The sequence below is a fragment of the Onychomys torridus genome, chromosome X (genome assembly GCF_903995425.1).
Source record: "Onychomys torridus chromosome X, mOncTor1.1, whole genome shotgun sequence".
Classification (NCBI taxonomy): domain Eukaryota; kingdom Metazoa; phylum Chordata; class Mammalia; order Rodentia; family Cricetidae; genus Onychomys; species Onychomys torridus.
The window spans coordinates 47,113,405-47,131,442 of record NC_050466.1 but is presented as its reverse complement, the minus strand read 5'-3'; the positions used below and the strand labels follow the sequence as shown (position 1 = coordinate 47,131,442).

The window sequence follows — 18,038 nt, the reverse complement described above, 5'->3', positions numbered from 1 at the left end:
TCAAGCTTTTAGAAAGAATGTGGCTATGCTTTCTTGCTCTCTCTCTCTCTCTCTCTCTCTCTCTCTCTCTCTGGATTCCCACTTTGGATGCTAGGTAGCTGTTTTGAAATTCCCTCGGATTTCTACTGTTCTACGCAGAATTGGTAAGTCAATTATATCAAATACTTTAAAGGAAAGTATTTAAAAGAGATTTTTTTCCAAATTAAAAAAAAATGGGTTTTATGTGTACATTAGAAGATAATTGGGCTTTGTTTGAAATTTTAGGCAGTCTGACAATGGAGCAACTATATGAGAAGATTAATGTTGATCAAATTATGCACGTTATTACTCTTCTTATCCTTACTTTACAATTTAAAAAGATAGTCAATTTAAGTGCCAGGATAAAAATTTTAGAAAAAACCTGTTAAACCTGTTAAAATGAATTATAGTGAAATTCAGATTCAGACAGAAGAAATTATCAGTGAAGTTGTTTCAGGATTGGTTATAAGGTTACAGAAAGAAAGCCTATTTTCACACAATCACCCTTATTTATCCAGTAACCATACAACAGCTACCTCGTCAAGTGAATACACAAAATATTTGGACTCCAGTTCAAATGTTAGACTTAAAAAGGTTTAAGGAGGCAATAGTATCTTATGGCATGCATTCCCCATATATAAAGCAAATGTTAAACTGCTGGTCAACTTATAATAGGGGTATACCACAGGACTGGTGGGAGCTGGCACAGGCTGGTCTGGGACCAGGACAACAGCTCCAGTGGCAAATATGGTTCAAAGAGGAAGCTAAAAACATAGCAAAACCATGTAGGGATAAAGGTATACAAGTCTTCCAGGACCAGCTTTTTGGAGAAGGCCAATATGCTGCAGTACAAACACAATGTTTATATGATATCCAAACTCTAATTATATGACGAATGGCAGCCTTGAATGCATGGGACAGAGTTGAGGAACCAGAAAAGAAAACTGAGTCATTTACAAAGGTTATATAGGGCCGAAAAGAATCTTTCACAGATGTCTTACAAAGACTGACTATAGCAATAAATAGAATGGTCCCAAATTCAGAAGCTAGCCAGATAATAATCAAATCTTTGGCTTTTGAGACCACAAATGCAGCATGCAAGAGAATAATCAGTCCATTAAAGGCAAGATCTGCACCCTTGGAAGATTAGATTAGAGACATGGTTAATGTTGAGGCTCATGACCATCATTATATGTGGATAGGAGAAGCAATTTAAAGAGGTTTGAGGAATGGCAGATGTGGAGGATGTGGAAAGCAAGGACATTTGAAAAGGGACTGTAAACAGGGCACTTCCAGAAACAATGTTTCTTCAAGGAACAATGGCAACAGAATGACCCTTCCTTCTGGAGTATGTAGAAGGTGTGGTAAGGGAAGACATTGGACCAATGAATGTAGATCAACAAGGGACAGACAAGGTAGTACTTTGCCTCAGTCTTTGGGAAACTCCCAGAGGGGCCTCAGGCAGGCCCCTACAGTGAATCCAGTTCAGACTTTTCCTGCAATTGTAGAGGAGACCCCTACTCAGAGCAATTAAATAATCAAATGCCTATTGGAATTAACCAGGCTACTCAGAGTAATGGAACAACTGAGACAGAGAGAACAGAAAATTCAGGAGAGACCATAAAGAAAATTTTTTGGCAAACTTTTATAAATGAACAAAGACCAAAATTAACACTAAAAATAAATGGTGTTTTATTATATGGTCTGGTAGAGACAGGTGCTGATGTGACCAGAATTGCACCAGAATTTTGGCATCCATCTTGGTCTCTTCATGAGGTAAATGTTCAACTGTTAGGAAATGGAACATTATCTCAAGTGAAACAGAGTGCAAGATCATTCAAATGTATAGGCCCAGAATGACAGAGAGGCAAATTAAAACCATATGTGGCTAACATAGCTATGAACCTGTGGGGTTGAGACCTGTTGAAACAATGGAATACTCAGAGTAACATCCCTCCAACCTAAGAAATAAGTGGTAAACTAGCACATGGTTCTGAGAGAAATATTAGAAGATATTATTCTAACGAGTGGTCACCAGCCATCCATATTATACAAGAACAGGGCATAACAACTGATGATCTTCCAAAGACGCCAACAGCTCTACCTTTAAAATCATTAACAGATACGCCTGTATGGGTTCATCAATGTCCTTTAACAACAGAGAAACTCCAGGCTTTAGAAGAGCTGGTAGAAGAACAGTTAAATGCTCACCATATTGAAGAATCTACCAGCCCTTGGAATTCTCCTGTATTTGTTATTCAAAAGAAATCTGGTAAATGGAGAATGGTAACAGACTTTAGGACAATTAACAAAGTAATTCAGCAAATAGGTTCTCTACAATCTGGAATTCCCTTGCCTACTCTGTTACCTAAAGGATGGCCTCTCATTGTTATCAATTTAAATGACAGTTTATTTTCAATACACTTACAAGAAAAAGACAGAGAAAGATTTGCTTTCTTGCTGCCTAATTAAAATAATTCTCAACTAGTTAAAAGATTTCAATGGAGACTCCTCCCACAGGGAATATTGAGTAGTCCAACACTGTGCCAATATTTTCTACAACAGCCCTTGGAAGTGATATGTAAAAATTTCCAAAATCATTATATGGATGATATTTTACTAGCTGACTCAAATGCAGATACTTTAGGAAGAATGTTTAAAGAAGTAAAGAAAATATTCCTTGCTGAGGATTACAAATTGCTCCTGAAAAGATACAAAGATGAGATTCTATTAATTATTTAGGATATAAAATAGAGCTACAAAAAATTAGACCTCAAAAGGTGCAAATTAGGAGAGATTGCCTACAGACTCTTAATGACTTTCAAAGATTATTTGGGGACATTTCTCATCTACAAATTATTGTTGAAGTAAAAAATGATGAACTGAATAATTTGTTCAAAACCTTAGAAGGTGACAAGCACTTAAATAGTACAAGAGAATTATCACCTGAAGCTGAGAAAGAATTGGCCTTGGTAGAAAAGAAAGTACATGAAGGACACGTGGAGCATATCAATCCAAAGCTGGATTGCATTTTGGTTATTTTACCTTCTAGGTATTCTCCTACAGAAATCTTAATACAGAGAGAAAATATTATATTGCAATGGATATTTTTACCAAATTAACCAAATAAAAAATTTAAAACATATGTGGGAAAATCTCTGACTTAATTTTGAAAGTAAAATTGAGACTTTGTCACTTAGCAGGAATAGACCCAGAAGAAATTGTTGTTACCAACTATTAGGAAAACTAGAAATAAAAGTTAGTAGTTAGACATTACAATCAAACTTGTAGTCATATTACATGTGTTTTCAAGATCGAACAGATATATTTTTAATGGACAGGTCATCTTCAAACCCTTCAGAGATCTACAGAATATGGCATTTAAAATGTTTTAATAACTTAGGAATTTTTCTTTTTTGTTATGATTATGAGACATGTTGGCTCCTGGCAGTACCAATCTACTTCAGAGAAAATATTGGCATTGAAGGAACTGCATATGGAGTTAACTTTCATTGTGGCAAAAGTTAGCCACTGAACAACAAAGTATCCTCAAATCAACTCCTGACAAACAGGACAAAATGGACAGACAGGACATGAAACAAAGGACTACCGATTCTTGCCAAAAACAAGTGTGGTTGTGGCTTTAACAAAAGGCATCTTCTGAAGCCAGGACAATATGGCACCATCCCAGAAGTGAGTGGCCTTTGCAATCTGGAAAAGGTACTTTGCCCTTTTCTTTGAAGGCAGCTGAAGATGGAGTGGGCCGATGGCTTCTGATGTGCAATGGAACAGCAGATGAAACAGTTATTCTTGAAGAATAACTAAGCTCACCCCTCTCAATAGTAGACTGGCATTTAATAGAGGGATGTGGAGAAGAATGGGATGCCAAGATGAAGCCATACACACACAGCCAAGAAGAATGGACAGCTGAATTAAAAAAAAAAAAAAAACATCAATAATTTCCAGAATTTAAATCCTGAATCATGACATGACACTAATGGAATTCAGGTGTTTCTGGTACATGGACTGCTCTCACCAAATCTGAGGTCAAACTGTTGACCTTCTATACATCCTAGTTCACAAATGAGTCTGTCAGATATGCTAAGCCTATAGGTTGAAGATGATGCCCCAACACTGCAGAGAAACCTCAGGTGACTGTCCAGGCAGCTGGCTGTTTCTGTCAATTCACATTTTTTTTGTAAGCTGTTTGCATGCAATTCCTGTTTTTATTTTTTATTAGGTAGTATTTTTTCCTTCTTGGGTCTCTGAGGGAGTTGAAGATCAGTTAGTTATAATTATAGTTTTCCATGTTAAGAATTTCAGAAAAGAAAATCACTAGAGGTGTTATAAATTTGAAAGATGTTATAAGACAGTTCCATCAACAATGTAAGTTAGGACAGAAAGTGAATCACGTATATTTTGGACTCACCAAAATAGGATAGATAATGGAATTATTTTCTCTGAATTTGTCAAATAAAAATGGACTAGACATTGTTTATGTTTTTATTGCTTGTATATATGGTATATAGTCATTGTACTTTTGTATATAGTTTTTCTTATATTAGTTATAACTTTTTCCTTTTTTCTTTTCATTAAAATAGAAAAAGGGAAATATAGTGATATTTTATTTGTACTGAAATGTGATTTTATTTGTATATTAATAAAGTTGCCTTGGGGTCAGAGCAAGCCATAGCATAAGCTGGGCAGTGGTGGTGCATTGCCTTTAATCCCAGCACTTGGGAGGCAGATCTAGGCAGATCTCTGTGTGTTCAAGGATACAGCCAGCATGACGATGCATGCCTTTAATCTCAATACCAACCATAGAAGACCTAGAGGTCTGTACAGACAGGCAGTGATGAGGGGGTCATATGGTTGGGTTTACAACCAATGAGAAAGCAGAACAGAAAGTCTATAAAAAAGAAAAAAAACACACAGAAGTAGGTCTCTTGTGGAGAGGAAAGACAGAACAGCAATGAAGGGTAAGGTTTTCAGGTCTCAGCTATTGCTCTGACCTCTTGGCTTTTAACTCTGCAATTGGCTCTGTGTTTCTTATTTAACAAGATGGTTACAATTACAGACAAGTACCAGGCCAAGCTCCAGGATAGCAGTGGAAGAGAGAGAAGAGGGAATCTGTGAGCAAGCAGCATCAAGATCATGATGGGGAAACCTACAGAGACAATCAAACCAATGGGAGCTAATTAACTTTGGACCAATAGCTGTGAAGCCTCCATGGGACTGGACTAGACCCTCTGCATAAGCAAGTCAGTTGTGTAGCTTGATCTGTGTAAGGGGCCCCCTGGCAGTAGGATCAGGATCCATTCTTGGTGCATGAGCTAGCTTTTTGGAGCCTACTATCTATGGTGGGAATCTTGCACAGCCTTGTTGCAGGGGGAGGAGCTTGGATCTGCCTCTACAGAATACACCAGGCTCTGTGGACTCCCCATGGGAGACCTTATCTTGCTGGAGGAAGGAATTTGGAGGGGATGTGGGGGAAAGTTGTGAGGGGCAGAAGGAGGACAGAAGGATCTGTGATTGCTATGTAAAATGAATAAAAAATTCCTTAACAAAAAAGGGGGTTAAAAAAGAAGTAAGTAAAAACATAAACAACAGAAATGAGGCAGAACTATATTTAAGAGTCTGCATGTTTGAAGGAACCTCTTTTCCACTGCAGAGCATGGCTACAGAGCCCTATATTATGCTCCAATCCCTTACCAACTTCCATTATTAACAACTTTGCATCTCCAAGGTGGCTGCATTTTTCATAGTTTATGAGTGCTCACAGCATAGAGGCACATACATTTGTTTGAGAAATAGGTCACATTTACCAATATGCTGAAGTGCTATTGATAAGTTCTGTGAACAACTGTAGCTGAAATCCTCTTTTTCAGATACACAGAGATTGTGCCCACAGTCATGAGAGAAAGTTCAGGTATTTTGCCAATGGAGTAGATCTTATGGTGTGTTCTGGTCATGGTAGGAAGGTAGATTTGCTATGTATTTGTGTCCTCTAAGAACATGGGGTTTTCCCACCATGTTTATGATTTCTGAGATATTTTCCTTGTTTTCCATATCCTGATTTATTCTCAAAGCAATGATGGGATATGGGAATTCTCAAGCCAAGGAACATTAGCATGCAGGGCTACTTAGTGATGTAAAAATAAAATTCTTTGTCCTCATAGGTCTCACATTCTATTTTATAATCCCTTTCTTTAGTGACAATCATTAAGTCTTAAATGTTAGTTTATAGTGAGAAATACATACTTTCTCATTTGTAATCTCTAGAAAAAAATGGTAAAGCTTTCAGGAGACACATACTGAAAAAGAAACTATAGGTGCTGGAATCCTAAGAAGCTAGGATTCTAACCCCATATTACTACAAAATTGATATGTACCATTAAGCATATCCATCTCCTTGGTGGGACTTACTTTACTACACTGAAATAACAGATTGGGTTCATTGTTTTCTATCATAAGTAAGTCATAAGGGAAAAGTAAATCATGTTCCTTAGCCTCATATATCTTGAAAATCCTATTTTCCATACATACATGAAAACTAAAAAAGAATCATGTTTAATACAGGCTAAAAAGGAGAAGATGGGATAATTTGAAAACTGGTCCAGAATCCAGTTATTTACATAGGAGAAATAAGTTGTAGTGTTCTACACACATTAGAGAAAGTGTTATTTCATAAGAAATTATTATGTGTTTTTAAGGGGAAGAATTCTAAGATTATCAGCAAACAGAAGTAGTGCATATTTAGGAACATTAAATTCTTATTATCCTTATTTGATCATTATATATGATATACATGTATTAGATCATCATATTGTACCTTTACTCTCCCATGACCTCATGGGGCACAAGCTTCCTCCTATTTTTCCTTGCTTAGAATTCTCAGTTTCAGATATTTCATAGCATACTCTACCATCCTTTGCCAAAACTTATTCAAGATTGTGCCACTGCTTCTCCTCTTGACCCAGTAAAGTACTTTTTGACATTTTTATTTTGTTTTAGTTTCTTCCATGCAATTAATCATAATCTAGACTTACATAATAAAAACTTTAAGAAACTGAAGACAGAAAGACTTAATATGCTCATGGATTGGTAAGATTAATAGTGTGAAAATGTCCATCTTCCTAGAAGAAACTTGCAGAAAAATGTAATCTCCACCGAAATTCCAACTTAATTGTTTATAGCAATTGAAAAATATCTTAAATTTCATTCAGAAACACACACACACACACACACACACACACACACACACACACACACATACACACACACCAAAACAATCCTCAAAATGAAGGAACTGCTGGAGGTATCACCATTCATGATTTCAAGTTCTACTACAGAGATAAAGCAATAAAAATAGCATGGTACTAGCATATAAACAGACACATTGATCAATGTCTGAACTAAGGACTCAGATATAAGTTTATATACCCAGGGCCCCTTGAATTTTGACAAAGAAGCCAAAAATACACACAAAAGAAAATGCAGCAGCATCTTCAATTAATTGTGCTGGTCAGACTTGATAGCAATATGGAGAAGAATGAAACTGAAATATTGTATATTTTTAATTATGTTTCTTTTGCAACACAACAGAACACAACGGGTACTAGGATTTTCATCAGTTTCATCCTATGCTATACCACAGCATTTTAGAACATTGCCTGGCATATAACATGTGTTTAAAGAATACCAGTTGAATTTCCTTTTTAGTATCCACTATAAAATGCTTGTCAACATAAAGAAAAATCTATAATACTATAATTGGTATTTTTAAAGGCACTAGTAGAGTGCTTGGTATACTATCGGTGTTTAGCAAATGAAACAATGAATGGCCTCTCATTTAAAAGAAACACATAAGGTAGCTAGAAAGATGTCCAGTGGGTAAAGTGCTTACTCTGTTAGTATAAGGAGCTGAGTTCAGATCCCGGTACTCACTTATAAAGCTAGGTATATTAGTTAGCACCCATAATTTCAGTGCTGGGAAGTGGTGATAAGTAGATTTTAGGGACTCATTAGCTAGCCAATCAGTGAGCTCCAGATGCAGTGAACTATTCTTTTTTTTTTTTTAATAAAGTTTCAAGTCATTAGAGGAAGATAAATGATACTGATCTCAGGTCTCCATACATGTGGGTACATGCATATGCACATACACTACACACATGAACACACTGTTTTAGTGAAGGAGAAAAATCTATCATTCCTTGGCAATCTAGAACAAGTGAGACAAGTAAGTCCAGAATAAGAGCTGTAATATTTTGGGGAGCAGAATTGGTTATGCCTTCTAACTTTAAAAATAATGATAATAACAATAACTGTGACAGTCCCAATAGCCACTGTTGTTTGTTGCTGTTTGTTGCTTTTTTTTTTTTTTAACCATTGCACTGAGCATAAATTCCTCTGGATCTACAAAGCCCAAAATAGGTATTATCTAGATCTTCATAAACATATTCTTGCTAGTCTTTCTTTACCCTATACAAGTATTTTTTTTTCTCTTTTCTCCAACTACTTTTCTGGACATTTTTTCACAGGCTCAATAGAGGATAGTTCCCACAAATCTATTCTCAACTGTCTCTTCTGTAAAGGAAATACAGACCTCATCTTAGGATCGGGCCACCATCTTAGACTACCTGCTGTACTCAGTTCCAGAAAGGACCTCAGGAGTGTGTCATGACAACTCGAACAGATACAGAGCAGTATCTTCCTGCAGACATCTGTATGCTATTTGTGGCCCTTGAAGATATCTTGATAATTCTCCTGAGCAATCCAGATAATGTTGTTCAGCAGGTTGTGGTTCCCTGCCAAAAGTCTAACCCAATGGTTTCAAATGTGGTTTCATGCCCAAAGTCTAGACCAATACTTTCAAAAAAATCACCTTGCCCCATATCCCTTCTACCCAGCCCAAGTTGCCAATTCCTGGCTTGTGGTTCTTCCCTATAAAAATCCTCTACACCTGGGCTCATGGCCATCACCACATTTCCTTTCATCTGCCATGTGGTGGCCCAGGTTGAACCTGAATAAAATGACCCTTATGTGCTTGCATCAGAAACTGGCACTTGGTGGTCTCTGAGGGCTTCATGAAATGGGTACAACAATTCATCTCTTCATGTGTTTTCCTGTGATGGTCTCATGAAAGAGTAAAGTGGTCAGCAGCACCTCTGAGGAGTTTACTCCCCAATCACTAGCCAGGTGCAGAGGCTTTTAAGTCAGGGGCGCTGACACTGGAAGGTGCTATGAGAGTATGTTGAAGGAGCACACTATTCTTATTAATTGGGAAGCCAGGCTAATTAGTTTGGGCTTGAGATATGAACCCTTGTCTGGTTAAGCCCAAACACCCAAACTCTTCCTACTGGTTTTACATAGGACTTTTGTTTATATTTGTAACTTCCCTCCACTAAACTTTGTTTCTCTTTGGTACAGAGATCATGTGGAATTAATTTGGGTGATCTCATCTGCCATACAGGGCCTGGTGTGGAGCAAATGGATTTGAAATAGTTGCTGAATAAATGTGATGTCATCCCCATGTGATTACTTGGAGTTGACTTATTTAAAAGCATGACTGTTAATGAAAGGGAGTGCAGACTAAAGCTGCTTGATATGCGTTTTGTGAGTCTTTTAATGTGATCTCACAAGCTTAGAATGTTGTTCTTCCATTTCAGAAATAAAAGAAAATATTCCAGTGATTATTTTACTATTAATTTAATTGCTGAATTAGGTCTTACTCTTGATGAACAAAAAGGAAAGATGGTTTTTATCTCTCTGGAAGTTTGGGTCTCTCAGTGGTTATTTTTATTTCTGAACTTCCAATTGGAGCTGTGCTTCCTTTCAGTGCAGTAATTGAGCTAATGTGTAGTTTTTAATCTGTTCCCTCACTCTGAATGTCTTTATGATCCCAAAGTAGACTTCACTGGCCCACTGCTTCTGGAGTATACTTTGTAGATATTTAGAAAGTGACAGTAGAGTCTATTTTACTCACAAGGAAGGCATTTTCATCAGAGATGCAAGATTTTTGAGACGATAAAAAATGTCAAAAGCAGTTATAATAGGCTCTTTGTAAATGTGTCCACTGACATATACTTTTCTTCCTATATTGGTAGGAAATGGGCTTGGAAGGGATGGGACACTTTTCAAACCAGAGGTGACATGGCTAGTCAGGAAAGTTAGAAAAGGCACACATTGGAGATGGAGTGGGATTCATAATTGCCCTGTTTATGGATCATCTCCTCTGTGTCTCCAGTTGGCATAAGACCTTTAGAGGAAGCAGGGCAAATCGAGAAGGAGAGAGGTCCAGTTAGTTTAATCAGTGAGATGTGTGCAGCCTCAGTCTACAGCAAGAGTCTCCTTCAGACTCTCACTGTAGTGTTATGAAGTCTGGGGGGGGGGTGGCTAAGCATATAGGGTTCTAAATTAGGCTATAAGTCTGAGAATGTCAATGAGGCTTTACATCAGCACAAGAGTACATCCTTTTATATTTAGGTCAAGGTATTTTAGTATTGGCATAAAAGTTTTCATGAATAACCGGATAATCAGCTAAATAACCTTCACATTTTCAACTCTATTATGCCTTTGGTTTTATTAAACATCATTTACCATATATCAATGAATATTTCATTGACTTTTCATTACCAAGTGAATCACTGACAAATCATTGCAGTAGATTTAACTTTATCCCACCTCCCAGAAATGGCTTGTTGCTTGCTATCTCATTAGCAGATATTTTATGGCCATAATTTAGCTTACAGATCTTTAAGGGACTACATCATTTGAAACTTTTCTGTCTCTCCATCAGCTGAAGCCTGGCTAAAATTCTGTGTGCACAAAAAAATGACTGCCATCTTGAAATTGTCCTTCACTCATGAGCAATCAATGCAAAATATGTGGGGTCTATCCAGTCATTCATTTTCATGAAAAAGCAATTTTTTGGTAGGATACTTACTTTCCATTGCCTACCCAAGGAGATGGTATCTGAGCAACTTTTGAAGCATTTTGCTGAAAGAGAGAGAGAAAGAGGGGGAAATAAGGACATCTATTTTGTGTTTATTAATTCAGAAACAGATGTAAGTGTGATTTAGAGTACATTAATATTGATTGCAGCATTTTGGAATGAAGAACTTGGATGTATGTGCACATCAGCCCAATACGACATAAACTCGATGAAAATAGCTGGTTAGGATAATTAGTGGGCTCCAATCAGGACCATGAAAGTCACTTGATGAAAGATCTTATATACTAAAAGCCCACTGAAATCAGATTCAGTTCTCTAAGAAGTGGTTTAATTATCATCATGTGAAATTTACTCTGCAAAGCAAGCCCTTCAGAATACAAGTAAGCTTTTAACCTTTAACTTTAGTTGCAAACTTTACCCATGGGGTACAGGTTTGTCTGATAACCAAGGAAGATGTCACAAACAAGCAATACATTTTTGTTTGCTTGTTCATTATCGGGATTCATTGTGATTTGTGGTCTTTATATGCAAATTTTCATGGCTAACTGTTTTCTCTGTTTAGCAATGCAACTGGTCCAGGACTTCTTTGCAAAGGAAATTGTGATTCAAAACCTGCTCTTGTTTCTCTGACAGAATCTAGCTGACTTAAAGTGCTGGCTTCCTGGGGTGGGGTGGGATATGGTTGTTTTTGTTGTTTTATTTTATTTTGTTTCTTTGCATCTGACCACACCCTTGTGGATAAGAGAAAAACTTGATATTCAGCACAACACCATCATAACAGGGCAAGGATCAAGCTCTTTGTGATCTGAGTCAGGTCTGCTCTTGGCAGTTGTAACCAGGCTGTTGGTCTTCTATTGCCTTCTGGCCTCCAGTCCAGCCCCCTTTGCAAAAGGAGTATTTGAGAGGGAGAGTCAGCATTTTCTAGAGTCCAGTAGGAATTCAGTGTTGCCCTGCTGTCACAGACAGCTGGACATAGTATGCATTCTGAAGACTTGATTCCATTTTAAACCTAAATGAGCACAACACATTCACTGGCAGATGGATTACTTGCATCTGATGTTTTCCAATTCCCTGACAGGACACAGAGGACAGATATTAGAACAGTGGCTATCAGTGAGATGATAAAGCCAGCAGCATGAGAATTATTTGGAAACTTGCTAGAAATGTACATTCTCAGGCCCCAGCCCAGGACATTTATTTCAGGGATGGGACCCAACACTTTGGTTTTATGCATCCTCTAGGGATTTTAGATGTCCAGTGAAATTTACAATCCACCTGTCTACAGTACACTGTGTGAGAGTAGACTTAAGAAAGGACTGGGGAACTATTGTATGTGATCCCTTTTCACCCACATGAGCACTAGCTTTATGGCATTATATCCAAAACCACATAGTAACTATGGATCTTGTTCATGTTCCCAGATGAGTCACAGTATTATCATTCAGACATATACTAATACTCACAGGATATTTGCTACAAGGCCATGATGTGGTTGACTTCAGACAACTCAGACAACAGTTAGATGCAGTGTGGCCAAGTGGTCTCTTGTACTTGGCAAAAAGTCATTTTCCTCTGAGGACAGGCCAAAGGAAAGGAGCAATAAACCATCTCAATTCTAAGTTATGGCCAGTGTTAGCAGACAAAAACCATATTGGAGCACAGAGTAGCTAAGCCTAGTACCAGGCTCCTGCTTGGATTTTTATGTGGGTTCATTCCCAAATATTGGCATTGCATTTTGTGGTTACCTCTCTTATTTGTTTGCAAAATAGTAAATAAAAACAAACAACCTCAGTTCACTAGAGGATGACTTTGTCCATTTGTTTCCTTTGGTAACCAAGAAAATCAAATGCCTTAAACAGAAACCACAACACTCCAAGGTTTCCCAAATTATACAAAATAAGGATTACCTTAAAATATTCCATCAGTGATCTGGAGTACTTCATAGCATGATCCTTCTTCAGTTTAAACATTCTCAAATAGAGAAGTGACAAGCATCGGTAGCTGGGTGAGGATAAAAGGATTACATTACCAACAGTGACTCATGAAGACTATATACTGTTAAATATACAAATTCATGTTTTACAATCACTCATCTAATCTCAGTTTGAGGAACGTGTAAATAAAGATACTTTTAACAAATGAAGGTGGAATTATTAAAATCTCATTTTGATAAGGGTATAAATCCAAGGGGAGAGTAGATGTTAGTCAGTGACTGAAGAAATCCATTAGTTAGCCTTTAATGATTCCCTGGAAAGCCAGAATAATGATCTGGGGTAAGCTGCTTACATTGATGTGGAGTGTTCATATACCACTGCAGCATAACAACAGTTTTCTTTTTAAAATTTTCTTTTATTTATTTAATTTTTTTCATTGTACATACCAACTACAGTTCCCCTCCCATCCCTCCTCCTGCTCCCCCTACCTGCCTTCCCACTCCCACCCTCATCCTCTGCTCCAAAATGGTAAGGCCTCCCATGGGGAGTCAGCAGAGCCTGGTCCAAGCCCCTCCCTCTGCATCAAGGCTATCAAGGTGTCCCATAATGGGGAATGGGCTCCAAAAAGCCAGTTCATGCACCAGGGATGGATCCTGATCCTACTGCCAGCGGGTCCCTTAAGCAAAACAAGTTACACAACTGTCTCCTGTATGTAGAGGGCCTAGTCTGGTCCCATACTGGTTCCACAGCTGTAGGTCTAGAGTCCGGGAGTTCCCATGAGCTGTTTAGTTGCATCTGTAGGTTTCCCTATCATGATCTTGACCTCACTTGCTCATATAAACCCTCTTCCTTCTCTTCAACCAGATTCCTGGAGCTCAGCTTGGTGCTTGGCTGTGGATCTATCAGCAGTTTTCTTGTGGCCTCCTTGGAACTCACCATAATACTGCTAGCTTTTTGTCCCCATCAGAAGCTAAGGGGCTTGCAAAGTTCTTCAGCCTCATCGCATACCTTTGAAGAAAAGAAGAAATACTCAAGTGGAAACTTTTTTTTAAAAAAAAATTTTAATTTTTTGGCTTTTCAAGACAGGATTTCTTTGTGTAGCTTTGCGCCTTTCCTGGAACTCACTCTGTAGACCAGGCTGGCCTCAAACTCACAGAGATCCGCCTGCCTCTGCCTCCCGAGTGCTGGGATTAAAGGCAAGCACCAACACCGCCCAGCTCAAGTGAAATCTTGACCTTTCAAAGTTCTGATTGCCCAAATGACTTAGCCTCTCTACTTTTTCATAAAGTAGAGGACAGACTGGTCCTTTCTTAAAACCAAATACAAAAGAATGATGCACACAGAATAATGGAACCTCACATGACATCAAGAACTGAACTCTATGAAAGCCAGTTTAATCATGGGTTCATGTTCTAGAATAATGCTGCAGAATTTCCATGAGTTTCTGGTTATGTATAAATGCTGGCTGGCAAAATATTGTTTCTATGAGCTTGCTAGCTAAACAACATTATTGGTTTTATATGCAAGGTAGGCAAATATGTCAGTTCACTTTTTGACAGATGAGACAATAAAGAACTATGTCTGACATTGGCTATGGAGACCTCAATCAGGTAAAAATTCTTTTCTAATGTCTCTAGCTTTGTGTATGTTCTTTAAAAAAATGTGTGCATGCATATTTGGGGTGTGTGTGTGTGTGTGTGTGTGTGTTTTAAAGGACTGATTTCATAGCATTTTAAAGTCTAAGGAAACCTACTTCATGGGGCTTGTATATTTTGCCTTTCCATTTTCGTTGATTGTCACTGTTCCATGCTGCAGTAATAAAAGATCAAGTAGTTATCTTTTTTGCCTTCTAGTTGAGCACATCTCATTCTGAGCATTCAGAGTCTTGAGAAAGCAATTCATTGCATAAAATCATTGTCTGAGCTTTAATGCAATTTCACAGGTACTTATAGTAGAATAAGCAATCGAGTTCACTGTGGCAGAAAAAAAAATTAAAGTACATGTGCAGGCTGTCTGGGTTACACCTCATTTATGGAAGGCGATAGAGAGCCTATCGTGTCCTCTTACTTGCTACTTACAACAGCCTCTCCAGAGCACAAGGGGCTCTGGCTCATCCCCACTCAAGACTGTATTTCCTAAGCATGCTATCTGCCCTGCTTTCACGGTAACTTCTCAAAATCTGTTGAGTGAACATTTTCAGCAATGGGACTTACGTAATTGATGCAGGTGCTTTCTGTTGTTACAATGGCCAGAACTGGTATTTTTATAATGTAATATATCTAACTTTCTTTGACAGTTGGATTACTGAAAAGTCAAGTCATTGTGGTGCATTTTTGTTTTCATAAGTACATTTCTTTTGTAGGTCCCCAGGTCTCACAACAACTCTAATTATTTGAAAGAAAAACAGGAGTCTGCCTCTATAACCAACAGGGAAGAGAGCAATAAGAATCTCTTCCATATAATATTGTACTACTAAACACTATATTCATATTGCAGTCATCGCCTAATTGCAACCACATTTGAAAGTGACTCAATAGTGGATTTTCAATTGCTGAAATGGACCTGAAGACCTATTTCATTTCAACTCATTTTATTCCCAATAGAAATTCCTCTTAATAAAAAATATGCACAACACAGAAAATACGAAAAATAAAAAATAAAGAGAATACAGAAATGAGTTCATGCAAAATTGGGGAAAATCTGAAATGAGAGACATCCTTGGTTTAATCTGATGAAGTCCATGTATTATGCCAGTGCTAGTGTCCTGGTTGTGATTTTGAACTTTAGCTACAGAGGTTGTTACTATGGTAGAAAGTTTGGTGAAGGGTACACAAGAATTCTTTTTATAAGTTCCTACAATTGCATATGAATCTTTAATCACCTCAAAATCAAATTTAAAATAGTGACTTTAGATGGAATGCCAATACATTCTCCATTGACTTTCACCAAAATTCCACCAAAATATTTCTGTCAGTACTAATACATTAGAGTTATTTTACAATTAAGGAAGAAATATTTTTGGAAGACTTTAAGGAATAATTACATAATGATTCACTTCATGCTTTTACCAAGGAATAAAATTTAGTGTCTAGCTTGTGAATTTAAGTGTTTTTATTCTTTTTTTTTTCACTTTAATCTGATTTATTTTGTGATTGTCTCAAGTTCAACTCATTTTCCTGAGGATATCCTGTGTTGTTTATTGTGTTTGAATAATACCCCATTGTGTCCATTTTCCATGTTTTCTTTATCCATTCATTTAGTGATGGACCTGTAGGCTGTTTCCACATGGTGGTGGTTATGAGCAGTTCTGTGATGGTGAGACAGGGTTAGATCACAGAAGGCAGACAGAGAAAAGGCTTGTGGTGAAAACAGTGTAAATAGATGTTTAGGCAAAGGGGGAACGGAAAGGTTAAAACAGTGACACCAGGAACACTGAGGGTAGAAACAAAGGCCCTTGCAGCTGGGTGTGAGGTAGCCAAGTGGCCCATAAAAGACAAACAGGCTTTAAGAAGAAGGCCAGTGATGGCAGGCTGCATTGTTATTCTTATGAATGAGTGTGTCTGCACAAGTTTATGTGTATCATGTGCTGCACGTAGGGATCCCACAGAGGCCAGAAGAGAGTAAGAATTGAAACCCCTGGAAATGGAGCAATAGGCAACTCTGAGCCTCCATGTGTGTGTGTGCTAGAAACAGAACCTGGGTCCTTTGCAAGAGCAGCAAGTGCTCTTAATTGTTCAAATGTTTCTACAGCATCTGCTTGTGTACTTTTATAAGAGCATATGTTTTCCTTAGAAAGTAATAAGAAAGAAAAATTTGTAGAGAAGGAAAACACCCATGATGTCACTCTTTCAAAATTACAGCTATAATCTTATTTCCTTCCACTTTGATTTAGATGCATGCATGTTTTGTTTCATATTGTGAATTGTAGATAATTATGCAGCATGATTTAAGTATTTTGAAGTACTGGAGATTAAATCCAGGGCCTCCCACATGATAGGCAAGCATCTACCATTGAGCTCCAGCCCTGATTTTACATTAATATGATTTCACATTTTCACTGTTTAGACTTTATTTTTATGTGTCAGTGGCTGCAAAGTATTTTTGAATGTTCTACTACTATTTTTGTTACTTCTAATTGAGTATTTTATATATATATACACACACACACACACACATACACACATAGGTATGTGTATGTTCTACTCATATATTATGTTTTTCTTTTTTTCCTTTGTTTTGTCATCCCACTGTTTTATTTAGTAGACTCTAACTTTCTGATCAACATTAAATGAACAGAATCCCAATAGATCTTTTAACTTTCCTGGAGTTGCTGCCTTGTCTTGTTTTGAAGCTATGCAGTAGTTTTTTTTTTTTAATTTTTGGTGAAGGGGGCATGGTTGTTTGTTTGTTTTGTTCAAAAAAGGAAAAAGTATAATAATTCTGCATTGTGAAAATGCCTTTTAAGAAAATTCATATTTTCAGAAGTTGAAATCCTGTGTCCAGAAATATAAATGTTAGCTCATCTAGCTTTTTTATATAATGCCACATTGTTTGCAATTTTCAATGATGAATTTCTACTCTCATCAGCACTATGAAAGAGGCCTACAATATGATTTTCTTCTCTCTTTTTAAATGAGAGGTATTAACATTGTAACATTTTCTTGTTAACATAGCATACATTGCTTAAATTTGCATATTTGAGTGATTCAGGGAACACAAATTGTTCATTGTTCATTAACTTTTGCCACCAATTTTATATTATACTTTTTCCAAAATACATATTGTATATAACTTCAAAAATTGTAACTATTCTTGACTGAGAAATAAATTTCCCCTTAAAAGCTACCTGAAAGTTGTGGCAGTGATAGCTTCCACAGTACATGACATAAGCATTCTCTTGTGCCTAGGTCTTGGAATAGCTAAAAGACAAAGATAGTTGAATGATCCAATGGACAAGGCTGTATCTTTCCTTGGAAACAACCTTTGTTTATTTATATTTATTTATAACTAAAATATTTTTGGTATTTCTGATAGCAATATATGAAGAGAAAGTTGTATAAAGTTAAAGTAACTGGAAAAAGAGAAGGTAAGGGGGGAAAGACATGATGTACATTCTCTTTCATGTACAGAAA

General features: G+C 37.2%; 1 protein-coding gene across 1 annotated transcript in view; it reads right to left on the bottom strand.

Moving 5' to 3' along the window:
• Aff2 (AF4/FMR2 family member 2) overlaps window positions 1-18,038 on the bottom strand; it is a 599,435-nt gene that overhangs the window by 8,238 nt on the left and 573,159 nt on the right. The window contains exons 16-18 of the mRNA XM_036174712.1: window positions 13,843-13,914; window positions 12,880-12,973; window positions 10,964-11,016 (exon numbers count right to left, since the gene is read on the bottom strand). Of these exons, the coding sequence (XP_036030605.1) occupies window positions 10,964-11,016; window positions 12,880-12,973; window positions 13,843-13,914 (219 nt within the window). The remainder of the gene's footprint in view (window positions 1-10,963; window positions 11,017-12,879; window positions 12,974-13,842; window positions 13,915-18,038) is intronic.